Source organism: Rissa tridactyla, chromosome 7 (assembly GCF_028500815.1).
Source record: "Rissa tridactyla isolate bRisTri1 chromosome 7, bRisTri1.patW.cur.20221130, whole genome shotgun sequence".
Classification (NCBI taxonomy): domain Eukaryota; kingdom Metazoa; phylum Chordata; class Aves; order Charadriiformes; family Laridae; genus Rissa; species Rissa tridactyla.
Window position 1 is genome coordinate 21,168,582 of NC_071472.1, and position 27,080 is coordinate 21,195,661.

At 36.4% G+C, this 27,080-nt stretch overlaps 1 protein-coding gene across 5 annotated transcripts in view; it reads right to left on the reverse strand.

Annotated features, from left to right (window-relative positions):
* Positions 1 to 27,080, reverse strand: part of TTC21B (tetratricopeptide repeat domain 21B) — a 42,884-nt gene that overhangs the window by 8,379 nt on the left and 7,425 nt on the right. For 3 of the 5 annotated variants that reach the window (XM_054209799.1, XM_054209802.1, XM_054209803.1), the window contains 18 exons: positions 26,806 to 26,890; positions 25,204 to 25,302; positions 24,402 to 24,594; positions 23,255 to 23,352; positions 22,561 to 22,761; positions 20,733 to 20,862; positions 20,019 to 20,176; positions 18,553 to 18,777; positions 17,545 to 17,783; positions 17,143 to 17,215; positions 16,501 to 16,641; positions 13,476 to 13,614; positions 11,500 to 11,606; positions 8,812 to 9,000; positions 5,658 to 5,768; positions 1,666 to 1,747; positions 778 to 928; positions 116 to 277 (listed from right to left, as the gene is read on the reverse strand). In XM_054209799.1, coding sequence (XP_054065774.1) covers positions 116 to 277; positions 778 to 928; positions 1,666 to 1,747; positions 5,658 to 5,768; positions 8,812 to 9,000; positions 11,500 to 11,606; positions 13,476 to 13,614; positions 16,501 to 16,641; positions 17,143 to 17,215; positions 17,545 to 17,783; positions 18,553 to 18,777; positions 20,019 to 20,176; positions 20,733 to 20,862; positions 22,561 to 22,761; positions 23,255 to 23,352; positions 24,402 to 24,594; positions 25,204 to 25,302; positions 26,806 to 26,890 — 2,583 coding nt within the window. The remainder of the gene's footprint in view (positions 1 to 115; positions 278 to 777; positions 929 to 1,665; positions 1,748 to 5,657; positions 5,769 to 8,811; positions 9,001 to 11,499; positions 11,607 to 13,475; positions 13,615 to 16,500; positions 16,642 to 17,142; positions 17,216 to 17,544; positions 17,784 to 18,552; positions 18,778 to 20,018; positions 20,177 to 20,732; positions 20,863 to 22,560; positions 22,762 to 23,254; positions 23,353 to 24,401; positions 24,595 to 25,203; positions 25,303 to 26,805; positions 26,891 to 27,080) is intronic. The other 2 variants (XM_054209800.1, XM_054209801.1) reach the window with 2 other exon arrangements.

Genomic DNA, 27,080 nt, shown 5'->3' on the forward strand with positions numbered 1-27,080 from the left:
ATATTCATTAGATAAGCTCAAAGTTTTAGCAATTTAAATTAAGGCACATTATTAAGGGGTGGCAGAGGAAGGGGATGACAGAAGAACCCAAGCAGTATTTATTTCATTCACTTACCCTATATCAGCATCCAGATTTTCAAAGACTTCACCACCCACAGTTTCATTATCTGGGTTCAAGCAAATTTCAATCATGTTGTAGACCGCATTCTGTCCCCAGTCACTGTCCTTTCGAGCTTTATTAAAATGCCGGAGTGCATCATTTGGTTCACCTGTATACCTAGACAAATAATTATAATATTTAAAGCTGGGCAAGTAAAGTTCACTGCCCCAAATCCCACCCAAATCTCAAGAACCCTGAGAATTTAAAAACAGATGACACACTTGCACATACTGATAACGCAAGGTTTGACCAGCATGCATACTATTGCAAGGAACTTGTTTTTACAGACTAAAAAGAGTCTGACAAATTCTAAAATTTGAAAATAAGCAATATTCTATTATTGAACAGCAAGAACATCCCTTTTAGAAAGTAGGAAATACAAAAGATGTATATGAGACATAAAACAGCTTCATTTTAAAGAGAAGCTAATTGGAAAGTATTTCAGGAGGGAAAAGGAGTCCTTTCCTAAAATCCTAGCACCTTAAGTAATTAGGAAAGTGTTGCTATATTACTTATCACACTACATGTAGCACTGAATAATAATGGATGACAAGAAAGTTAATTTAAATATGCACTACATATCAAATAAACCTTTTCTTAATTAAAATTGCAAGTACCAAAGATACAGTCCTTTGCAGTAGTGAAATCCTGGTTCAAGCTTTGTTCTGGAAGAATGTTTTTCAGCCATTAAAAGAAATCTTGGGACTTCTTCTAGTTTCCCAGCTCTTCTTAACAGATCAATTAATCGTGAGAGGGTTGCATAGTTATCTAAATACACAAATAATTAGGACATTGTAATTCTAGTTATTTGCTATAGGAATAGCTTAAAAAAGAGAGCCTACCTTGTGAAAAAACATACAAAAATGAGATATGATGTAATACATAAGTCATATTACATAGTAACCACAGACACAAGAATGAAGAAATCAAGTGATACTTGCAATACTTCTATAAAAACCTGTATAAAGGCAATTGTACTTCACTTTCAAAAGCACTCAAACAAAAAAACTTGCTGTATTCTCATCGTTTCTTTCACAAAGTTGACTAGAAAGCTTTATATTCATTATAGTACTACTTTAATAGATTTTAGTAGCTTTCTTTCTGGTCATAATTTGCAAAATGCTAACAGAAACTTACTCCCATCCAAGAGAAGTTTCCTTTATTAATCTTAAAATAAAATGCTAGCTTTGTGTTCATGCACTCGTATCTTAAACACAAGAAAAAGTGCTTTATAGTTACAATTGAATAACACCCTGGCTCTATTTGGCTTGAGGTAAACAATGCATGTTACATTGCAGCAAAGGAAATTACCGTATGTAAGAGAAATAATTTTCTTATCTTCCCTTAAAATAGCTTTATGTTTTGGTCTTTGGCTTTAGTATCCATTACATGATAAGTAGCACATTTCTTTTTAATCATACAAAGTATTTTTTAGATATTTATTCCTCCATCTCATTAGAACTATGTACCAGAAAGAATTAAAAATATCACTGCTAAATACTCGCCTGGCTTGCGTTCTAGGAGCTGCTGGAAATGAAAGACAGCTTGTTCATAATCTTGCTTCCGGAACATGATATCAGCCATCATCTACAACATAAACCAATTTAGAGAAAACAAAACAAAGTATTACAAATTGTCGTTTATAATGAATTCTATTTCTGCGAAGTGGGGAGATGAAACTATAGCTTTAAAGTGCTGTAGGAACTGCACAAGAAGTAAACCGATTTGGGTTTTCCATTACGCTCTGGAAAATAAACACTATATACAGACACAAAGGATAATAATGAGGAGGTGTAGGCTCACACCTCCATTTTGCACTTAAGGTATAAATTAAAAGAGAATAAAACACTTTGATGTACCTTTCAAATATGTTCATTTTTACTTGCATAGTTTGAGTCCTAATTTTATTTCCCACAAATGCAGATTAAGCACATGGAAAAGCATAGTTTAAAGTTCAGGAAAAAAGAAAGATGATAGCCCACTTCAGCAGTGGAAGTAAAACAAGCTATTTCATTTCAGTTTCTTTCTACTGAGAGGCAGCTAAGAAAAAGTAGATTTAATAATATATATTAAGAGTGCTATTACTCCTGTCCTTGCACCATACTAGAATAAATTCCAGATGTTAGACTGCTGTGAGAAAATAAATTATTCCCATCTCAAAATCATTTTGCTCCTAATGTGTTAAAGCAAAAGTTCCTCAGCCTATTGAGCTGTCTTTTAAGCCAAGAAGTATACAAATCCTGTATCTGCAGCTATGATTAAAAATGGTTAAGTAGGAATATGACCTACTATGATTACATAAGGATGTAAAACCACCTTAAGTACATAGTTCTTTTCTTCTGGAAGTTTTTTGTTTTAGATGCTTGCTTTAATACTCATAGAATCAGAGCATGGTTTGGGTTGTAAGGGACCTTAAAGTCGATTGAGTTTATGAAGGGCAGGTCATGCTTTGCTAATCTAATCTCCTATGACAAGGTGACCCCCTTAGTGGATGAGGGAAAGGCTACGGATGTTGTCTACACTTCAGTAAAGCTTTTGACACTGTTTCCCAAAGCATTCTCCTGGAGAAACTGGCTGCTTATGGCTTGGATGAGCGTATGCTTTCCTGAGTGAAAAACTGGCTGGATGGCCAGGCCCAAAGAGTTGTGGTGAATGGAGTTAAATCCAGTTGGCAGCCAGTCACAAGTGGTGTTCCCCAAGGCTCAGTATTGGGGCCAGTTCTGTTTCATATCTTTATCAATGATCTGGACAAGGGAATTGAGTGCACCCTCAGTGAGTTTGCAGATGACATCAGGTTGGGTGAGAGCGTTCATCTGCTTGCGGGTAGCAAGGCTCTACGGAGGGACCTGGACAGGCTGGATTAATAGGCTGAGGCCAAGGGTATGAGGTTCAACAAGGCCAAGTGCCAGGTCCTGCACCTGAGTCACAAAAACCCCATGCAGCACTACAGGCTTGAGGAAGCGTGGCTGGAAAGCTGCCCAGCAGAAAAGGACCCAGGGTCATTGATCGACAGCCTGCTGAGTATGAGCCAGCACTGTGCTCAGGTGGCCAAGGCAGCCAATAGCATCCTGGTTTGTATCAGAAATCGCGTGGCCAGCAGGACTAGGGAAGTGATTGTCCCCTTGTACTTGGCACTTGGTGAGGCCACACATTGAACACTGTGTTCAGTTTTGGGCCCCTGACTACAAGAAAGACACTGAGGTGCTGGAGTGTCCAAAGAAGGGCAACGAAGCTGGTGAAGGGTCTAGAGCACAAGTCTTAGGAGGAGCGGCTGAGGGAACTGGAACTGTTTAGTCTGAAGAAAAGGAGGCTGAGAGGAGACCTTATAACTCTCTACAACTACCTTGTGAGTCTTTTCTCCCAAGTAACAGAACAAGAGGAAGCGGCCTCAAGTTGCACCAGGGGAGGTTTAGACTAGATAGAGGGAAAAACTTCTTCACTGAAAGGGTTGTCAAGCATTGGAACAGGGTACCCAGGGAAGTGGTTGAGTTGCGATCCCTGGAAGCATTTAAAAGAACATGTAGATGTAGTGCTGAGAGAAATGGTTTAGTTGCAACTTGGCAGTGCTAGGTTAACGGTTAGACTTGATGATCTTAAAGTCTCTTCCAAGCAAAATGATTCTATGATTAAAGATCATCTAGTTCCAACCCCCTGCCATGGGCAGGGACACCTCCCACTAGACTAGGGTGCTCAAAGCACCATCCAACCTGGCCTTGAACACTTCCAGGGATAGGCCATCTACCACCTCTCTGGGCAACCTGTTCCAGTATCTCACCACTCTCACAGTAAAGAATTCCTTCCTAATACCTAATCTAAAATATATCCTCTTTTAGTTTAAAACAGTTACCCCTTGTCCTGTCACTACACTCCCTGATAAAGAGTCACTCCCCATCTCTCCTGTAGGCCCCTTTTAGGTACTGGAAAGCTGCTATAAGATCTCCCCGAAGCCTTCTCTTCTCCAGGCTGAACAACCCCAACTCTCTCAGCCTGTCTTCATAGGAGTGGTGCTCCAGCCCTCTGATCATCTTCACGGCCCTCCTCTGGACTTGCTCCAACAAGTCCATGTCCTTCTTATTTTGGGGGCCCCAGAGTTGGACACAGTACTGTAGGTGGGGTCTCACCAGAGCAGACAGAGGGGAAGAATCATCTCCCTGGCCCTGCTGGCCACACTTCTTTTGATACAGCCCAGGATAGGGTTGGCTGCCTGGACTGTGAGCAGATGTTGCCAGCTCATCCACCAACACCCCCAGGTCCTTCTCCTCAGAGCTGCTCTCAATCCATTCTCTGCCCAGCTTGCATTTCTGCTTGGGATTGACTTGATCCAAATGCAGAACCTTACACTTGGCCTTGCTGAACTTGATGGGGTTAGGAGGGACCCACCTCTCAAGCCTCTCTGTGTCCCTCTGGATGGCATTCCTTCCCTCCAGTATGTCGACTGCTCCACAGGGCCTGGTGTCATTGGGAAACTTGCTAAGGGTGCACTCAATCCTATTCTCCACATTGCTGACAAAGATGTTAAACAGCACTGGTCCAACTACTGACCCCTGAGGAACACGGCTCCTCATTGGTCACCACTTGGACATATTACTGTGCTGGTGTCATGGTTTAACCCCAGCCAGCACCTAGGATCACTCAGCTGCTTGGTCACTCCCCCCTGTTGGGCTGGGGGAGAGAATCAGAAGAGTAAAAGTGAGAAAGAACTCGGAAGTTGAGATAAAGACAGTTTAATAGGTAGAGCAAAAGCTGTGCATGCAAGCAAGGCAAAACAAGGAATTAATTCCCTGCTTCCCATTGGCACACAGGTATTCAGCCATCTCCAGGACAACAGGGCTCCATCGCACTTAATGGTTACTTGGGAAGACAAATGTCATAACTATGAATATCGCCTTCCCTTCCTCCCCCAGCTCTATATACTGAGCATGATGTCACACGGCAGGAACTACTCCTTTGGCCAGTTGAAGTCAGCTGTCCTGGTTATGTCTCCTTCCAACTTTTTGTGCACTCCCAGCTTCTTGTTGGTGGGGCGGTATGAGGAGCAGAAAAAGGTCTCAACTTCTTAGCAACAACCAAAACCATCAGTGTTTTACCAACACTATTTTCATCCCAAATCCAAAGCAGAGCACTATTATCAGCTGCTAGTAAGAAAGTCAGCTCTATCCCAGCTGGAAAAATAACTTCTTCCCTGACCATTAGGCAATTGTTAATAGAACATGTTTTAAGCCATGCTTTAGTCAATCTTGTAGCTACTACTTTTTTCTCTACCAGTAAAGACACATTTTTGCATTGAGATAGAACGAAGGCTATGACTGCTAGAAACTTCATATTGAATCATCATCCAGCATAGAAAGAAAATAATTTTGTTGCAATGTTGGGTTTTTTTACATGTTTTTTGAAATCAGAAGCTGTAGGCTTTCTTAAGAAGTAGTGTTTTATGGATCCATCACATTGCAGACACTTCAAAAAACTTCTGATATGGGATTAGTATAATAGCACATACCATTGCTGCCGCTTCATTATCTTGGTCATTCTTCAATAGTAAGGAACACTGATGTTGACAGGCATCAGTATCATCTTGTGCAAGATATAAACGTGCAAGTTCCAACATTGCCTGTAGATTAAATTTTTAACTATATGTAATTCAAAGATTAAGAAGGTTCTGTGAGTATTAACCTGAAATTTCATAGTCTCAGGGAAAATGTATTTCTCTTCTAAAGAGAGCGTTTTCCCTGTCGTTTCCTCTGGGCTCTTGGTCAAGTAATATCACTCATTTCCATTCCCTTACCTTTAAAACAGATAAAACTTTTCATCTTCAGAGGGATATTCTGAAAATAGAGCTGCTGAAATAGTATTGCTCTAAATACTACAGTATTTTGGTATGACTAATTTTATTGGGAAAAAATGTTAGAGTGGGTTGTGTTAAATTCACTGACAGAAGCAAATACCTCATTAACATTCACCCATTAGTTTTGGGATATAAGCAAATTCCATCAGAAACAGTTTTCTTATTTGCTTCTCCAAATCTATCCCATTAAGACTGTGCATGGATCCACTTCTGAGAAGCAATCACAGAATAGATATTAACAAACTGAAATGTACATAAGCATGCATCCTTAAGAATGAAGTCCCATCATAGACTATTCTGAATAAAATACCACAGAAAATTTTATAAACACAAGAGCTACCACAGATTTAATCAGCTCCCATTGAAGCAAACAGGAGTTAAACCAATCACAAAGTAAAATTAGCAGTAGACAAACAGCAAGCAATGCCACTGCTGCCTAGTTTTCAATGGTGTTTTGATTTTGTTTTCAAAAAGGAGGCATTTATAAATGCATCACAATCCTCTCTCTGGTTACACTTGTGAAAGGCACTTCTGAATCAAAATAGTTTTTCAAACATCCTGTTCAGTATATGAAGGCTACCTGCATAATGTTTAACTGCTTTCTTCCTACTTCCTGTTATTTACATACACAAACATACACTATATAATTCTGAAACAGAAAGGCAGGTGAGTAAGCACTGAAATGATAAGGAAATAGCAAGCAAGTAAGAATTTTAACTATGAAAGCTTTCTTCAAGACACTGTTCTTATGTGCATAACACAGTGGAAGACTGAAAAGCAGTCTGCTAGTCAAGGAACACTTCCTGTCTTAGGCAAGTCAGAGAGGAATGTCAGTTACACTGGACTTCTATACTAGATTCTAGTGACTGGAAGCAGTCTCCGAATTTTCGGCTTCAACCCAAAACACTGTGAAATGATATGCTTGACGCAGCCTGTGAGCCACTTCACATCTGCATCTGGAAACTGTATTGCCTCTTATCTGATCAGAGAAATGAGGCAGAATATTACCTACCAGATTTAACTATGTAAAACGAGACAACCCAACCCAAAACCCTTATGACATGGATTACCACCTCTTCACATTCAGCTGAATACATTGTTTGATGCAACATTTCAAATCTTGTTTGGGTTACTTTGGCTGGAATACAAGAGATTCTGTTTTGAAGAAACAAGGTACAGATAGCTTCAAAGGATTTTCCAATACTTCCATATATAATTTTAAGGAAAGTAAACTCTGTGAAAACATCAAGAAATAGGCGGGTGTTTAACAGCTCAAATTTATATTTTGTAATCTAAAAGAATTCAATTCCAACCTTGTACTAGCAATGTTTTTAAAAACAAAGGGAAGAAAACAAGTTCTAATCCATTGAACCTATAGAAATAGAGTGGGATGGCTCATTTATTCTTGCTGCGGGTAACCAAAAGTATTTTGCTTTCAGTACTCTAAGCAGGGAAGAAGTTCTTAATCAGAAATTCAGTCTTAGATTTTTCTAAGATGTCATTGTATTCTGTGTTGCTAGTGAAGTAGGATTAAAGGAAAAATCTCCAGTAAGTGCATCTAACAGATATTCAGTCTAAATGTCAGTGCACAGCATATCTTGTAACAATGGGGAATCTCTCAATAGTAGGATTTTAGCAAGAATTGAAGGGAAATGCCATGCTGGTGTTTCAATACTGGTGTGAAAGAAAAAAAAAAAAAGATTAAGGCTTTGATACTGAATTACTGGGATGGCATACCACAAAAGCCATAGGTGTACTTGTACTATGATAGGCAGTCTCCTCGCTCTTAATAGTAGAATAAGGAAGTCACCCTCCTTTGAATATTTTAAGAATGTTTTTGTTCCTCTCCCAATTTTTCTTCTTCTTCATTGTTCTTACAAGATGCCTTGAGGAAAGCCTGTCTCAAAGATGCTGAATTTGTAGATTTAGGAAGGACCTAGATTCTCGAAACCATAACATGAGTTCAAGTATTAAAACCAAGTGATATATTTTAGAAGCTGGTGAATCTGTATCTGTGCAATAAGAAACAGCAAAATAAGAAGTCCTCACATACACCTAAATATACAACACACGCTAGAAAACTGGAAATTTGACAAAAATTATATTTATTTTTAATTTAAAAAATCCACTGAAGTTGACACTTAATTTTGTTGCTTATTATAAATTTCTTAACCTTTTGTTTCTCCCTCTCTTATCTCTAAAACCCAGGGCTGTGAAAGGAGAAGAAGAAAGAGGGGGATAAAAATAAACTCAAATTTACCACCCTTTATCAACAGGCAGATGTGGGGGAAAGAGACTGTGCAGGGAAGGGAGAAGCAGTGCAATAATCACTGCTTAACAGCAACATTTTGTGACTAAAATCAGAATCCTATCAAGTCTAGATAAAAGTCTAAAACTGCTAAAACAGATACAGAAGAGACAGAAATTGTCTGAAGTGACCAAAAGCACTGGGACTTCATTCCAGAGGACAGGCAACAAGATTGAAGCCATCACCAATATTACTGTGCCGTTCCTTACACATCTTCAACTGGTACATGAAGACAGGCTCAACTATATGATCTAATGGACAACTCAAGAGTGCATGCAGACCACCACTTGAATCAGGAGTTTGTGCCAGAGACAGAAATTAGCAGTACATATAACTATTCTATCATAGCAATGAAGACGAGAAAGTTCAAGGCTCTACGTATATCATAAAGCAGAAGTAATTGCAAATATACGTCTACACTGTGGATAATTGGAAAAATGTATTGCTAGATACCAAAAATGAATGGAAAACGAATGCAAAATAGCCAGAGGGAGAACTGACCTTCTTATCGGTTTCACAGTGAACAAGAGCTTCTTTGTAAAATTTAATTGCTTTTTCATAGTTTCGCTGGGCTGTAGAATGTTTTGCAATCTCAGCACAAATTTCAGCCGCTAACTGTTTCTGTGCAGGAACTGCATCCAGCTGTTCTATTTGAGCCCGTTTAAGCACTCTGGCTTGTAATTCCCGAGCCTAGTGTGGGGAAAGGAGTGAACAGTCAAAAAGTTTCAAAGGAATGAATTTTATATTTTCTACTTTAAAAAAATTAATTAAATTTTTAAAGGTTCAATAAGCACAATATGTATTTTATTGATGAAAAGCCCCAAATAGTAAAGAAGCAGATAGAAATGTCTCCACTATAAAAAACATCAATGAAAACAAGTGAAACGAAACAACCTTCCCCTAGTATCTCTCCCTCAAAAACCTGTCTCAAACTGCCTTGCTTCCCCAAAATTCACATTAAAAACCTGCTGGAAAGCAACCTAGTGTTCAACACTTTCAAGAAGACAGAATCCCAATGTACTTTTTCTAAAATACTCTTTATGACAACTGTATGCCAATACAATAATGTATAATCTCCACTTTATAGAACATGATTTTGAGATAATCATACATACAGTATTTTGTGAAACATATGGAACAGGACATTGGAATGAGCTTATTTAATACTCCATCTAAGGAATATTTCGGTCAAATATATTTATTTGAATAAAGATGGCATTTTTATTGGTCTAAGTTTCCCCCGTATTTCTATGCCTTGCATTATTTATAACTAACATCTTCCCCACTTCAAATGGGTATGTTCCAGCTATAACTACTGCCAGAGATGTAATCACAAAAAATGCTGGTGCAGGACATCATTGAACAAAGCCTCATTAATAAAGGAAAAGTAATGCTTTTACACACAAGCCCTGCAGTTTTATTTAGAACAATTTTATCACCATCTCCATAGGTTCCTGTTAAGACCTTCCTTAGTTTCCAAGCTACCTTCCTACACCAAAAATATTCAATAGAAGTGTTACGTGTCTTTTCCTTTTTTGCTTTTTCTTAAAATTAAGCTTTTGATAAGGTGTATATAAAAAAGACTCCAAACACCAACACTCAGAAGATGTATGTACTTAACTCCTTTATTAAACACAGAATACTTGGCGGGGGTGGTGTGGGGGGGGGTGGGGTGTGGAGGGGGAAGGCAAAAAGCCCTTCAAATTTTATTTTCTGAGGTCCTTCATTTAGGGAGTGATTAAGTCTAGCAGAAGCACAGCGGTAGAGCTCTTTGTTAACAGCAGATGCCCCAAAAGAGGGCAGATAAGGAAATAGCTATGCCCAATTCTGATTATGCCTGATAAGTTTTCTTGTATATCAACTGGAATTCTAGCCCATTAAGACACAAAAGACTCCCCCTTTCCGCTCAAGCAGCTTTGTAACTATCTTAACATTGAAGCAAAATTTCAGAACAGCTGCTTCGCTCATTTAAAAGTTCACAAGTTGAAGAGAAAGAAGCAGTAGCATTAGTCTGTTTCTTCTCACCCCTCTAACATTTTGCCTATCAGGGAAGGAGAATTAAACACAAAGTAAAATCTGGGAGGAACTTTAACATCACCCTGAAAACCAAGGGAAGACTGTTTAAGAAGAGGCAATAACATGACCAAGCAGTTTGTCCTACTGAAGTAATCAAAATACAGGTGGTTTTGTATAAATGAATGTGTCGGCTAAAGAAGGAGCAGGAAAAGATTTCAAAGAGAATGTGTACAAAGGAGGACAGTTTTCAGGGCAATAATAAAAACAACAACAAAATAAAGAAAGGTGAGAGACACAAAGTTTTTGAAGTGTGATGTAGTGAGAAATCTGAAAGAGTTAAAGAAGTAAAGAAAACAGTTAAGAGAATGAGACTGGGGGAAATTTACTAAAGATCAATGGGGAAAAAATGTCATCTTTGAGAAAGAAAAAACTACATTATAAGGAAAACAGAAGTAAGAATTTAACAACATATTAAATAGCAATATCAGTAGGATTTTAACTCATGTATGATTATCTTTCTAACTAATCTACATAACTAACTATTCTTGCTAGTCAGAAGATGCTACGAAGGCTTACTGTTTCTGTAACAGAGTGGAGGTATAATGGAAGAGAACGTACTGACCCGATCTCTTCCTTGACCTTTGTATTGAGAAAGCATCTTCTAAATGGATTAAATTATGTCTAGCTTCCAACTTTGTTCTTTCAAGCCTCAGTCTGAGTGATAATATTCAACTCCAGAATGAAGAGATCTTATTACTGCTATTTAAAGTAAACAGCGGTACAACAAAATGTCAGGTAGCCATTGAATGCTGTTCCAGATTGGTCTGAGTGGTGCTCAATGCAGAGCTAAAGATATATAACCTAGCTGTCCCCATAGTCAATTTTGTTTTAACCTGCTCTGCTAAAAATATGCTCCATACACAAAGGAAGGCATAGTATGAATGCAGGCTTCCAGTAAAAGCCTGCATTCTGATTTAAAATTCAAGTAACGCTGCTCACAAAAAGCTTAAGTCTTTCTAATCACTTATGTTCTTTACATTTTGCACCAGTTACTGGTATTTTATCCCTACCATGTACACTTTTTCCTCATTTACAAAAGTACTTAGGTTAGAATCTGGGATAAAAGTGAGGACTTTGCAAGCTTTCATAGATTTTTTTAGTTTTCTCCTTTACCTGTTGTAATGAAACAATAGCTGCATCAATCTTCTCCATTTTGCTGTAAATTTTTGCCAGAAGCACCTGGTAACGTCCATCTTCCATCAGAGAAGACAGTTCATTAGCTATAAGAATTGCATTAAACAAACATGATTCTTGTAAGAACTGATCTTGGTAAAGTCAAAGAAAGATGACGCTCTCTACATACTGAAGGCAAAAGCTTAAGTGAAAAATTCAGAGCTTAATCTTATGAATTTAGGATTGTGAATTTGGCTTAGTGTGTTGTTAGTCAGCAGGGTAAACATTACAACCTACAAACAGAGTGAGATTTAAGGGCAAAGACACTGAAAGATGCAAAAGGAGCACATAAAAGTGACTGTCTAGTCCATTTGCATTCTCAGAAATAAGAGAAAAGCTTTTGATTTAAGTCGATAGGAAATAAAGCCACTCCTGAAATTTCTTGTCTAAATCCTCCTCAAAGTCAGTGAAAAATGTCCAAATCAATTCAAATGAGTGCTACTGTACAGGTTGTTTGACGAAATTTCTACTCAGACCTCAAACTACCTTTCTTTTGCTAGAGTCTGGAGCAGACATGAATACAGTTATTTTAACTAAATATTTCAGTAACTACTCAAAAAAAGAAAGCTGATTTTGAATAATAGTTAAAATATATATGCATAAAATAATATTTGAAGAATACAAGTTCTCCCTGACTTCTATTCATTTTAATCTATTGACAAAGTGGTATCTTCTGCACAGTTCCACCTTAAAATTTAAAGGTCACCAAAATCCATGTTTTATCTTTATTAAAATTTAAAGAATAAAATTATATTGAGCTATACTCTATCAGCAAACTGTCTTCAAAGTGCTGTAATTGTGACATGCTATTCTAAATCAGAGATTAGGCCATGTAGCCAAACATGCAAGATCATTCCATCCAGTACATTCTCTTTATTTCATTTTTCTTTCACTAATGGGGAGTATCTTAGCATTTCTAAAAAAAGATACTAGACTGCTCAATATTTTTCCTGATCAGCCAATGAGATACACTTTTTTTTTTTCTATGTAGAGAATGCATGTATATCAAAGATGTATAAAAAGAATATTGGCTTAGGTACTTTTTACTTCATTGTAAGATGGAAGAGTTGATTTTAAAGTACATGAGGCAAACTGTATTTACTGCTAATTTATCTTTCTACACTAGAAGATCAAGCTGTCTTGAGTGTGATTATTAAAGTCGCCAGATCCTCAAAGGCTTAACTAAGTTAGGAATATAACGTTCAATCAGAGAATTTTTTTCAGCAAGAGGTAAACAAGACAGAAAACCAACATTCCCCTGCACAGTATGAACGACCAGTAAAATAGTGACAAGACTACAGAGACGAGTAACAACACTTGATAATGCTAACTGTTTCTGTATTCAGGTAGTCACAAAAGTTAACAAATATAATTAAACCACTGCAAAGATTTCCTTATTTAAGGGTACAGCTCACACTAAAAATCTTAAAACTTCTTAATTGCCTTTTAACAAAAAAAAAAAAAAAAAGGGAAAAAATCCAAAAGTTTTAGCTTTGTAACCCATATTCCTAACACGTAAAAGAGGTTCCTAAGAGACATCTTAAACCAGTTCAATCTCTTTGCTCTGAAGGATACTGGGTTACATTTACCACCTAAACATCCATGCCCTAACAGACTCATCTATACTTGATCAATTCAGAACCAGAACATTTGTTAGCACAGAAAAGAAAGAACTCTGCTGTTGTATTTACTGACTTCATCTATCACAGATGTTCCAAGTTTAAAAGTCTGGCAAATGCACCTTTAAATATAAGTGAAGTTTATTTTAGAGTGCATTTCTCATTTATCACTTAATAGTTTCCTGTGTTTTACAGTTCAAAAAATGTTTATATGGAACTTCAGTCCTCAGAATCATGCAGAAAACACAAACAACAGTAGAAATTGTATGTTTTATTGTAAATTAATAACATTCCTACCAGGCTCATGGTCTAAAGCTTGCTGAAGTACTTTTTCTGCCTTTTCATATTGCTTCAGTTTCATTAAAAGCTCAGCCAAATCATAGCAAAGGAAATTCTGTTGACCGCTTCTCAGTGCGGCCTCATAGTAACTGATTGCCTAAAAGGAAGAAACAAAAACCCAAATATTATTTAAAGACAACCACCTTGCTACTTAGGTATTTAATGACATGCATGGTTTTCTCTACTTTTTTCATTGCTCTTGTAATCAAGTACTTTCTAATAAATAGTGTATTAAAAAGATGTTATTCAGTTGCGAGTTCAGGCTTCCAAAAATGTAATGCCAAGTTAGACATAAATGAATAACTAGAGCCCACATTTTGATAAACATGCATTTACACAGCCTAACCACATTATCGCGTTCTATCTTTGACAGGATGACTGCCAATTAAACTACATTTTCATTAGCTGCTGAAGTTGTATAATTCCAGCCAGACTGGAGCTATAAAGTTCAGATAAAACACATAAAATACGTAATGAAAAGCTTAAAAAAAAAACCCAACTAAGCATAATCTGATAGAAAGGAGTCTTCTGTCTTTGCATTTTTAAAGACTGCCAATCATATCAATTAAAAAGTCAAATATTTACTCAAGAAAAAAAAGCAATGTTCTAGATCAATAAACTATTATTCCGTAAGTGTTTAAAAAACCACTTCTAAATAACAACTGAAACAGTCTTGAAACAGGAAGAAATAAAAAAATTAAAGTCCATAAAGCATCCGTCACCATATAGACTACAAGGTTTTCTACAGCAACTCTAGAAACCCTCACAGTACATTATATTATTATACACACAAAAAGAAAGGGTCTAAAGTATCATGGAGCAAGATAGGAATCATACACTGAGCTGCTTGTAATAATAACTGACCTAAAGATAGCAACTGAAAATTCTAACATTGCAAACTAAATAATTTAGACACACAATCCAGTAAAAAAAACAACCAAACAAAAAAATCATTTCCTCCTGCAAGTTTTACCCAAACATTTTCTTCTTGTTTTCCTAGAATAAGAAGTTAAAGCCTCTATTACTACTCTCCTAGCCAATGTTAAGGCTAGGAGATATAACAAGACTAGGTCAATGGAGAAGTAATTAAGTGTGGTTTTGAGTGCAGGCCCAAAACCACATAAACTGCAAGTCATCAGAACTACAGTTCAGCAGATTTGTATCATGTGTTACTGTGCCTTTGACCAGATATTTTGAAGGGGATCTACGAACTCACTTGTAGGATAAAAAAAAAGACTGACTGTTGCTTTAAAGTGAAAGGTTTGCTTCTATCCAACCTAAAAACAGTGAAAGTGCAGTTGACTAATCACATTGTTTGACATATGTCACTCTAAAAACAGTTTATTTGCTGCAGCAACACACTGGATATTTCACATCCAATGTGACAAGAAAGAAATCTGTAGTGGGATTTTTATGCAACAGAAGTCCCTAGTCACTGCTTGGTAACTTGCTTGGTCATTAATAGTCTGCCTGGAAAAAAAAAAGTCTATTAAATAGACATCCCCACAAGATGGAGAACCTTCGGGTTAACTCCATGAAGCCAACAGCACTTTTCTCCTTTGGCAACCTCCTGCCACAATGGTAATAAAAATGCAACTTTAAACAGATAAGATGATGGCACATTAGTACAGCGCTTGAAAGAGTCTGTGCAGTATCACTTACCTAAACTGGTAACACACAAACTCAGACTGGAACCTTCAATCAGTATTATGCCTGACAAAAAGTGATGATGGGAGCTAGGAATCCTGTCCTGAATCCAAGGCAGAAAATAGATTTCATAGAATCATAGAATAGTTTGGGTTGGAAGGGATTATCTAGTTCCAATCCCCTGCCATGGGCAGGGACACCTCCCATTAGACCAGGTTGCTCCAAGCCCCATCCAACCTGGCCTTGAACACTTCCAGGGATGGGGCATCCACAACTTCTCTGGGCAACCTGTTCCACTGTCTCACCACTCTCACTAGGAAGAAATTCTTTACTGTATCTAATCTAAAACCTACCCTCTTTCAGTTTAAAACCGTTACCCCTTGTCCTATCACTACACTCCCTGATAAAGAGTCCTTCTCCATGTTTCCTGTAGGCCCCCTTTAAGTACTGTAAGGCTGCTATAAGGTCTCCCTGGAGCCTTCTCTTCTCCAGGCTGAACAACCCCAACTCTCTCAGCTTGTCCTCACTGGGGAGGTGCTCCAGCCCCCAGTCATCTTTGTGGTCCTTCTCCTAATTTCTTCCAAGTCCAAGAGAGATAAAGGGACCATTAGTTGAAATAACTTCCATAAGTACAGAGGAAGATTGTGCTAAGCACTTATGGAAGAGGTGCTCCTGAAACAAAGCACTAAGCCATTTCTCTTACTTGGTCTCCCAGGCACTGTCTGTACCCATTTACTGTTTATTATTTCAGTACAAATGACTAGAAAAAAGAGCAGACACTGAAAGTTAGGAAGTTGGCACTGATTCCTCTGCAATTTAAACTTGTCTATCAATCCATGCTAAAGCAATTTGTACAGAATGTACATGCCAGCTTGGGAAGATGTTGGCTTCCTCTAAAAAAAGGAGATGAGAAACTCTGTTTCTTTCGCAGCACATATGCACAAAACAGTCAAGTGTTTTTGGTAACATGGATGCTATTTAAGAACATTGTATTAAAAGGTTCAGTGAGTTGTAAAAAAAACATAAAAGACCCAAGTTCAAGATTCCTGTAATGGTACAACCACACCATTTCCCCAGCATTACAGCCCTGCTTGCTTTTCCCAGGCTGTCCCAGAATACTTTCTACCCCTCTCTGTCCTGTGCAACAGCCACAGAGCTGACTGACCAGGTATTTTGAAGAGGATCTGAAAACTTACTTCCCGGATTAAAAGTCTGTTTTGTGCTTTAAAGTGAAATGCTGTTTCTACTCAACCTGAAAACAAAATCATGCAAAGCCCACATGTTCACAATAATGGACACAGTACTTAATTAGCCTAATACACTATTTATAGAATACCTTTGAATAGTTATGCGTTTTGATTAGGGCTTTTCCTATTTTACTTGCTAAAGTTGGATCTTTCGGATTTTTCTTCAAGGCCTGCTCGTAGACTTCTATGGCTTCATCAGGCTTCAACAGTAAAAGACAAAAACACAGAAGCTAAGGATTAAGAAAAAAGTGTATGAAGAAAACAAAATCTGGTAAAACCTCCAGGAACGATTACCAAGTACTAGTGGTTCATAAGTTACAATACTTCCAAGAGAATGGTCACAATGAAACTGCAGGAAGTGTAAATCCCATGTAAATTTACATTTCCATGCTAAACCAGAATGTGTTTCAGAACTCTTCTGAACACCTCCAACTTCTTTCTAAATTTAATTTACCCCTTACTTTACATTTTCCTTAGTCTTATGGTCAGTGTTCTTCCAGATAAAATTCTCACCTTGACTTTCACTTGGTCAGCTATCAGAAGAAATGTGTTTCAACAGCTTCTTCTTTGAACTTAGACCAGTTACATTCATAGCCAGTAATTATGATTTTTAAATCCTAAAGCAGTTTCTGTTTGCCAGCTACCTATCAATAAGAGTCAGCATGCTACATTGTCTGAACTTGCCAAAGTCAACAAATGACTCAATCTATTAATCTCTAGCAAGAATTTACCTCTTGAATATTCATGTATGCATCACCAAGGAGGAGGAAAGTATGAGCACTTGGCAGTTTTTCTACTAGGTCTCTGGAAAGAGAAGACAGAACCTTGCTCAATGGTTAACATGTCAACACTGGTACCTAAACAACAAATAGGGCACAACAAATTTATCCTCTGCAGATTTTAGTTTGTCTTTGCTTATGGAAAATAAAACAAAAAAACCCCCAAAATATCTTTCCAAAATAGGACTTCTAATTACTGTTTTAAATGTTACAACATTTATTTAAATGAATTCATTATGTCACTAAGTATTTCTGACTTATTGTAGTGGAAAGGGGGAAAAGTGAGCTCACCATGCCACCATTAAACATTTAGGAAAATATATACAGACACCGCCTCCCCCCCCAAACTTTTACCTATAGCAGCCAGCATATAACTTCTTATCTTTCCTGTACTGAAGATAAATATCTGCCATTTTTTCTTTAGCTTGCACAAAGTACGGCTGTTCAGGTGTAATATTTCGGAGCATAGTCAAGGCTTGTTCAACATCTCCTTGAGCAATTGCCAGATCTGCATTTGCAATCACGACTCTTAGTTCCTCAGGAGTTCCAGAAAATTCATTAATGGCATCTTGCAGTATTATAGCAGCTTCATGCTGCAAATAATAAACCAAATAGAATTAATGTATTTCATGTTGTTGAACAGCCAAAAATAAAGACATCATAAGCAAATGAATGTTTGGTGGCATTACACAAACCAACCAAAAGTTTGTTCGTTCGTTTTTCCCCCCCCCCTTGATTTTGTAAGTAAAATTTATGTGATATGAACTACCATAAAAAGTTTTACTAGAGAAAATAACATTTGTGTTGCATATATACAAGTAAGTGCTCAAAATTCAACTGGACAATGCCTTTAGCACCTTGCACTAACAAGTCCTGCTTTGAGCAGGAATACCTCCAGATGTCGCTTTCAACGACACGATTGTATGCCTTCTCTTATATTTTTACATGTACGTAATGCCCTACTGCTTGTTAAGATACAGCAGATAGCAAGGATGCTGATACACAAAGATAGGGACACAATCCAAAAATACTTCTAATAGCATTAGACAGCAAAACAGGAATCTACATGCTGGAAAATGAACATCAACATTATTCACTCCTCAAAATTAAAAGGGGTTTTATAGACTCAAAATTGAGCACCTGCAATTAGTTGTGGTTTTTTTTTTTTTTTTCTCTCCTCTGTACAGTTTAAGGTACAAGTTATCAAGTCAGCTATTAACATCTTCGAAATTTTACCAAGTCCTCTTGGTAAAAGAGGTGGTGCTTTTCTATTCTGAACTAACAAGGATAGACACTTATGTTAATGGGAAGCGGAAATTGTTTTCAGGCATGTATTACATCTTAACAAGTTTGCCGTCTTACCGGTTCTCCATTCAAACGATGAGCTTCTACCAACTCTAGGAAGACAGACACACGGTCACTTGCATCAATTTCAATTCTTTTTCCTTTAGTTTTTGAGGAAGGTGTAGATTTTCTCATTCCAGGCAAATTCTTTGCCATCTGTAAGGTCTTAACAGCTTCTGATAACTCTCCCATCTTCTTCTGGGTTTGAGCCTTAATTAAGTGATAAACAGGATGTTCTCTCACCTAAAGAAACAAGATAAGGAATTTCCAAATTTTACTTTATGCATAGTATTCAAATCCCCTGAAAGAAGATTTTCAATTAAAAAAAAACCAAAAAAACCAAACAACAACCAAACATTGACCTCGGTTCCTTTATTCCTCCAAATATATCCAATTTCAATGTCAGTAAGCTCCCTATGAAAATATTAGAATTTTCAAAGAGTATGCAAAATAATAAGTAAGCTTTTAACTAAAAAAGAAAAAATACGAGATGAGACTCCGGGATAGAAAAACATTCATTACAGCATTATTTGAAACTAGACTGAATTTTAAGGGATTTGGAGCATCTCCCACACTTCATTAGGCTATTAATTTAAAGAGGTATACAATCGTTATTTGGCATAAGTCCTGCCTGCCATTTTCCACCTTCTTAAAATATACTTCACATGAAAAGGAAATATCAATAAGGAAAATGTAACTGTATTCTAATTCGCAAACACCTCAGTGTCTCCTAACTAGGTAGTTAATCTGCATCTTTCTTGCATCACCTCGAGGAAGGAACCAAGATGGCAGCATGCTTGCAAGGAAATGGTAGTTTGTCACTTTTCAGCTAAGCTGTCAAGAGACTTAGCAGAACTCAGACCTAACGAGTGATGTGTGGAGCGTTAGTCATATATGAAGTTCCACTGATGTCAACTAATCAAAAATCCCATACTTTAGTGTATTAGCCCCAAGAAATAAAACTGGTGAGGACCACTGCAAAACAGTGAAAGTCTTCTAATACAGTTCTTAATTTACAAATTTGCTCCTGAAGGGAGAAAAACAATGAACAAAGATGTGACATTAATGCAAGAGAGCATAGCATATGGCTACTCTCTTAACATTTAAGAGTGCTTAAAGCAGCACAAACTGTCAAGAGGTAACTACAGACCCCTCCTGATGCCCTCATGCATCTGTGCATATATTCATTAGCAATTGTACATCTGTGCAAAAAAGTCTAGAAACAACACTGGATCACTCTTCAAGTCCTATGTTGGCTTTTAAAGACTCTTACGGTGTTAGTCTGTAATTACAAATTGTTTATATAATGTTTTTAATATTTATGTAAGGATTTGAGAAAAAGATACCATTTATTTCTTTTGTACTTTAAAACAATTTCAAAATGTTGTAATAAGGTATTAGTTTTGTCATTATGGTCATTTCATTGATAAATATTCAGATACCATGTTCATATAAACATTTAGATATTAAACTTGTAAACTCACCTCAAAATTGTAGCTCAGGCAGAGTTCCAAGGATTGAGAACATAGTTTAGTATTGTTTTGAGCCAAATACACCTGGGCCATCAGTAAGTGTGCATCTGCATAAGAAGGATTCCTTTCAAGACAGTAATGCAGATGACTGTAGGCTGCTTCAATATCCCCTAGGAAGTTAAAAAAGGGAACATGAAAGAGTAGTTGGTATGAAATGCAGAGGTTAAACACAGAGCATTTATTAATTATCCACCAATTTTATGATTTGGGGGTTTTGTGTTGGGTTGTTTGGGTGGCTTTTTGTGGTTTGTTTTTGTGTGTTTTTTTTTTTTTTTTTTTTTTTTTTTTTTTTTTTTTTTTTTTTTTTTAAATAAATATGAGCATTTAGTGAATAAACTTGCAGACAAAGTATTATGTGGCTATGGAATGAAATCAAAACCAGGTCAAAGGGAAGATATTTTCCCATTGTTCCATCTGTAAATCATTCAGTAAGCAATCTTTTTTGGAAGTAATTGATAAAAAGAACCCCACCATATTTATGTACCTGTACAATTAAGCTATGCTCATACAAATCACAAAAAAGGCAGTGCAAATGTTCTTCACTTAGCTGTAATCAAGTGTTCTGCAGTGAAAGACAAATACTCATTATGATTTAAAAGTGTGAAATTAATTTTTTATATTAAAGAAAATAAAGAGGTGGATAGCTAGTATTCATTTAACTATTACCTGACAAGTATTTTACTTTTGCAATTAAAAAGATAGCTTGTTGAAGACCAGGCACAGTTTTTACCACAGTTTCAAGAACAGAAGCACAGTGCTTGAGAAGTGGTGAAGGAGACTGCCCAGGACTTGCAGGCTAGGAATCAAAACAAAAAGCAACAATTCAGTTGACGTGTTTTTGACTTAAATTTCATTTTTAAGTCTGAGCTTCCCTTTAAACCCAAATGAGCAATAGCAAATCATTGCTATTTTCTTCATCCCAAAAAGCCGAAAGCTGTCATTGCGAAGAAATATAAAGACATGTTTTAATTTTAAGGGGGCAACTTCTTCATTATCAGCAGGAACACAAGACAGCCTCCTGGACTTCAAGGATGATAAAAAGCGTTAGACCTGACATAAGCTGAAGAGTCAGTCCATAAACATCTGGTGTCAGAAAAGGTTCTGGTCCTGTCCCTCCTACCCTCATTCCACACTGCTAGCAACAAACTATTTCTCAACAAAGCTGAGAAATATCTAGTTTCATGTAAACTGCTAGTACGATGTACCACATTTCAGTTGCTCATTATCAGAAACGTTGTTCATTTCCCTCTATTACTTTAGCTAGTTGCTAACTGTTATATATAAAAAAGGAAGAGGCATCTAAAGATTGTTCTGTTCACAGCTAACATTTCCACAGGACCCATGTCCCGGGAAAGCAGCAATCCTCCACTATCAAACTGGAAGCATCCACCACCTGGCTAAACTCCTTACTTTCTAATACCACAAACTCCTTTTTGCAATAAAGAGATAATGAAACTTCAGGAAAAGCCTATCTTTTCTTTTACAAATCATTATATGGACAGGAAAAACAGTTTTCATTCCAAATTAAAAACCATCATCACCACTAAGTACTTCTGGAATATACCCCAAGGAAATCTTCAGACAAGACACTACCTCACAGAATGATGCTTTTTCTGCATCCATGACATGAAATTGTCATTGCTACTGATGTTTTAGACTTTCAACCTTTACCATTTCATTATAGATGGTAGGACAGATCATAACAATGGAAAACTACTTGTTTGCATGTTAAGATTTTAAAACTGTACATAAACAAATATTTATGTGAAGGTTCTATAATTAGACTAGAAATCTGTTAATGACAGGATAACAAGAGTTGTCTCCCAGCTATTTCAGATGAACAACGTATTTAAGGAAGACACTTTCTAAAGAAACTTTAAATGTTTTTCTTCTGTTTTAGAGATGTCAGGTCCCCATTCAATTTATTAAGTTCTACATGCCTTTGTTGCCAAAACTAGCACAAACAACTGCAGTCACAGAAAATTAGCCATCTAAGTGAGACTTCTGTTTGAGATTAGTAATAATATAAAAAAAAAAAGGTAGCATTCCACTGATTTTTACCAACACATCAAAGAAACTGAAACAAAGAAAGAACATATGTACGTTGAAAAGATATCCTCAGCTGACAAAAATATTTCAAGAATAGGATAGTCAGTGTGAACATCCTCGTTTCATATGGAGATAGCTCTCTTCACTGTATTGTTACAGTTTCCTGATCAAAAGAGATACTAAAGACGTACAAATAGACACACACAGTGCATTAAAAAAAGATCCGAAGTTTCCTCACGTGTCATTATTACAACTCGTTCACTTCACAAAAGACGTATTTTCATAGTTATTTTGATCAAATATCTTAAAACACACTTTTACTTAAAATAAATTCACATTTTAAGAGTGAAAAGTTTCTAAATTTTTGCTTCATGATAAACTGATCTCAAAATTAAATCCATGAATAATTACCATTTTCAGACAGACGTAATCTACAGCTGCTTACCTGTGCTGGGCAAAAATTAAGGTATTCCCTAATGATTTCCAGCAAGAAATCAGGGTTTAGTTTTTCAAAATATTCCACACCAAGAGGAAAACCATGCAAAGATGAAAAGTGAGTATCCAGAACATCATTCAATAAGGCAAGAACTTCTTCTTGTCTCTTATGTTTTTTCATAGCTAGGACTGCATGCAAGAAAGACAATTCCTACAGAAAAAAAAAGAAATAAGGCATTCTCCATATTCCAGATACATTCACCTGTTATTTATGCAATACTACATAATTACTATTATTAGCCTTTCTTCTTTATATTTAGGCATACTGTAAGGCATTTAGTATGTTCACTGTAAGTGACACTGATGATTATTATATCAACGCATTCCTTTAATTTGTGTGAGAAGCTCTATATTTTTTTGAGCGCAAAATCCCAAAAACAATTAATATCCCTTCCTTCCTGACATTTCAAACCTATCTTCAGAGATAAAGCACTGCAGAAAGGCAATGATGTTTTTACTCTGCAAGCAAACAGCCTTGTGCTGCAGAGTTAGGCAACACATTAACTTAAGTTGATAGGAAGAAAAAATTGAAATTCCATTAAGAATGCTCTGCTCAAGTGACTTAAATACAGAACATGAAGTAGCTTGTAGATCACAATTCAGACTGTAATCAAAGTATTTTAATGAAGCAAGATGTCTCCTACCCCAGATTTCCCAATGGACTGTTGAATTTCATTAAGAAACTCCAACTGCTGCTCTGCATCTTCTAATTGCCCTTGTATTAGCTGACAACGGATAATTCCTGTAACATATTTAAGTATTTTATTGTAGATTTGTCTTCCTAGTCAAGCACAAGCTTTGTTTTCCAGAATTAACCTTTTCTCCCCTCAACCTCTTCATAAAGTGTGGATACGAGAAGAACGAATAGATAAAGACTCATGGTAATGCAGATTTTGTAAGAAATACTTAGGATAGATGATGAATGATTGATACATTAATATATGCAATGCCATAAAGCAGTTCCATGGAAAGACCTCATCCCTTATATTACAAAGTTTAAAACAGTAAATTCAACTGGTTCTAGATTAAGTAGAAGAACCACAAAGTCTGGCTTCTAAATTCAGAACAAGTACAAGAAGCAAAATGAAGTAAAAAAAACAAAACAAACACACACCACAAAAACCCACACCTCCCCAACTCCCCGCACAAACCACTCCTACCCCCTAAATTTTTCATTTCAATGTTTGAAATTTCAGATTAGAAGGCAACTGCATAGTCAAGGAGAAAAAAATGCAGGGGAAAATCTGTGATGCAAGTATGCTATGTTTTCTCTCCATTTTCTTGACACCAACTGGACTTTAGCAAGAGCAATATTTTTTTTTTCCAAAGAACATAACATGTATATCAGAAGTATCAGATGTTTTGACTTGATTATGTTTTTCAATCTAATTTAGACACATACATGGATAGCTTGCTCTATCAACTGCCCTTGAATTTATTTTTCTAGAGTTCTCTAGTTCTTAGGCACTACAGAAATAAAATAATAATAAATAATAACAACAACAATAATAATAATACAGCCACATCTCTGTCCTTGCCATTACTTTGAGAGTTCTAATTTAAAAGAGAACAGTTTCATTTCCAAAAGGAAGGCCAAAAGATATATCCAGTGAAGGGAAACTGTTGCTACAGGGAAGACATCGTAACATGAACCAGGAAGTACTGCCCAACACTCCTAACAGTTCTAGATTTCCCTAGTAGCACTGGTAGGAAAACTTGATTAAAAAAAAAAAAAGTATCAGCTGTGTCTTAAGACCAGTAAAAAAATCAGAAGAAAGAGTAAGACCTTACCAGTTAGTGCAGAAACACTTGTTTCATCAAGTGTCATAGCAGTTTTGTACCATTTTAAAGCTTCTTTCACTTTCCCTTGTAAAATCATTTGGTAGCCAAGTTCAGTAGCAAATTCTGCATTGTCGGATGCCAAATCAGACGCTCTTTCAACTAAGGTTTGCGTATGCTGAAGGATGAGTTGGTTTCGACCACACTAATGGTAAGAATAATCTTTAAACCTTAAGTTTTTCTTATTTTTCAGATTCACTTAGAAAAACACACTGAATATCACTGTAGCAGTCTAAACAACATCATCTCTAATATAATCTGTAGTAATTCTATAAAAATTGTGACATTAAAGTGTACTGGATTCAAACATAAATATACAATACCATACAATGAAGGAATAGTTAATGGTTGCTTTCAATGCTTCCTTAAAACTAATCTGATAAATATAAAGATTAAAGAAACCTCCAGTTTCAGGTCTATATGATTAGTCTTGTCACTTTCCTGCATAAAGAATATGGTTGGTGGACAATTGAGTGTATTTTCATGGGAAATCTGTTTCTCATTTAAAAGCAAGCTGTAAAAACATTTTTGGAAATGAGATGGCTTCAGTATCGTAATTCATACTGAATGCAAAGCTTTAAAAAATGTAATTACCAAAGAATACACAAGGTAATTTCAATTGTCTCCAATCTTCTACTTTTTAGTAGACATTTAACATCTGTCTACCAGAAAGTAAAACAAAAATCAGGGTATAAAGCTAGTTGTATGCTGCTTAAAAAAACCCCAAAACAACCAAACAAAAAACCATACTCACTGTTCTACTGAAAGCTAAAGCCATTTTACAGAAGAGTTGCGAATTATGTGGTTCTAACCTGTCCAGTGCCTTAATTAAGTCTCCCAGTCTTGCTGACGCCTTGGAGAAAAAAGGAGTAACATAATAAGTAATAGAAAGAAAGGATTAGGACAACTGAACAGTTTTCACTAAAAACTAATCAAATATTTTACTATGCAATAATATCTTGAAATTTAAACTCAGAAGTTTTCAGGGCCCAGAGTTAGATTTATTTTGGAATTCCTAGAAAAATACTCTGAAATAGTAAAGTGGCAATAAAGTAGATCACATGTCCTCTTTACACGCTCTAAAAAAATAAAAAATAATGAAAGACTTGAGCTGAACCTGATATAATGAAAGTGTCCCATGAAGCAAGGTAGTCTGAAGAATCCCTAATCTGTGAATCTTGCTCCGGCTTCACCGTGATACAAACATACATGCTCAGAACCAAAACGCTTTAGACCCTCAGACTTTTAACATCACAGTTTCTCAAACCACCTACGGTACTTTAGATATTTCTGTGGTTACAATAATAAGGTACATAGGGTTTTTTTAATATGATTTTACATGTAGACACTGAATCATGGATAAATTCCATTGTTTTTTTAAGTTTTTTCTAGACATGAATCTTAAGTCATATGTGACTTTTTACCCCAGAATTTTTTGTTTACATGGTACCATGTCCAGCAAGCTTCATTCCTGGACGGCTTTACTAAACTGGAGTCTGCAATTGTTACACTAATGACAAAAGAGTTCTTTGCAATAACTAAAAGTGTGTTAAACTTCCTAAAGTATCTTTTCCTCTAGAACTTGAAAAACCTACAAAACACCAAAAACATTTTACTTTTTTTGCTAAATCTCCACTTAAACTATACCAGCAACTTTGCATAATGAGAAAAAAATATATTACAAATATTTAATGATTCTTCCTAACAATTTAGAAAATGTATTTTAAAATTTACTGAAGAATGGCACAAGCACCACATATACAAAATACATGCATATAGCCCTGTGAAGAAAGTTATCTTGGGAGTAGAAGGAAAAGAGAATTCTTAGAGGTAAAAAAACCCCAGTAATTGTCAAAAAAGATGGAACAAAGCGAAGGTTATACAACCTAACGTTGCAGACCGTCGTTAAGTGACTCTAACCCCCTTCCAAAAATTTATTACTATAAGACCTCATTATTTCTCTTACTTCAATTAATAAAATACTTAAAAATAACTGAAGGCTTACAATATCTTCTGAATTTTAAAAAGAGCATTTAAATAATAAAATATTACTTTGATGATTCAGATCAACATGATTTAATTAACTGTCCAGAGAAGACTTCTGTGTGGCTTGATTCCTCTTCTCTGGATAAGCAAAAAATTGTATTTCCCTTGGCATCCGTAGAACGCCCCAACAATAAACTAAAACAGCCATTTGAGTCAGAACAGATGAATATACCTCTTCCTGCAGATAAATACTGTAGCACAGGACAAGCCAAAGTTTATGAGAATAAGAGATAAAGAAGATAGAGCACATGGGATCTAGTCCCTACAAAGTCTGGGTTATGCTCAACAGTCTGCTGCTTCGAAGACTCACCTCAGAGATATTTCCTTCCCTGCACAGATAATGCAGGGCCTCCATTCTTATCGCTTCTAAATTGAGGGCATCTTTCTGTAATAATCTAAAGCCAAACAAAAGATTAATGTAAAGAAACCAAAACAAAACCTTTGCTTGATCATCTGTTTTATCCTAGAAGGAGAATAAAATAACTTGTACTGCACAGTTACTTTAAGTCATAGCTCTCAACTGAAAGCACACCTTTGTTTCTTTAGGCCTATCTCAGAAAAGGTCCTCTTCCATCCAAAATGGAT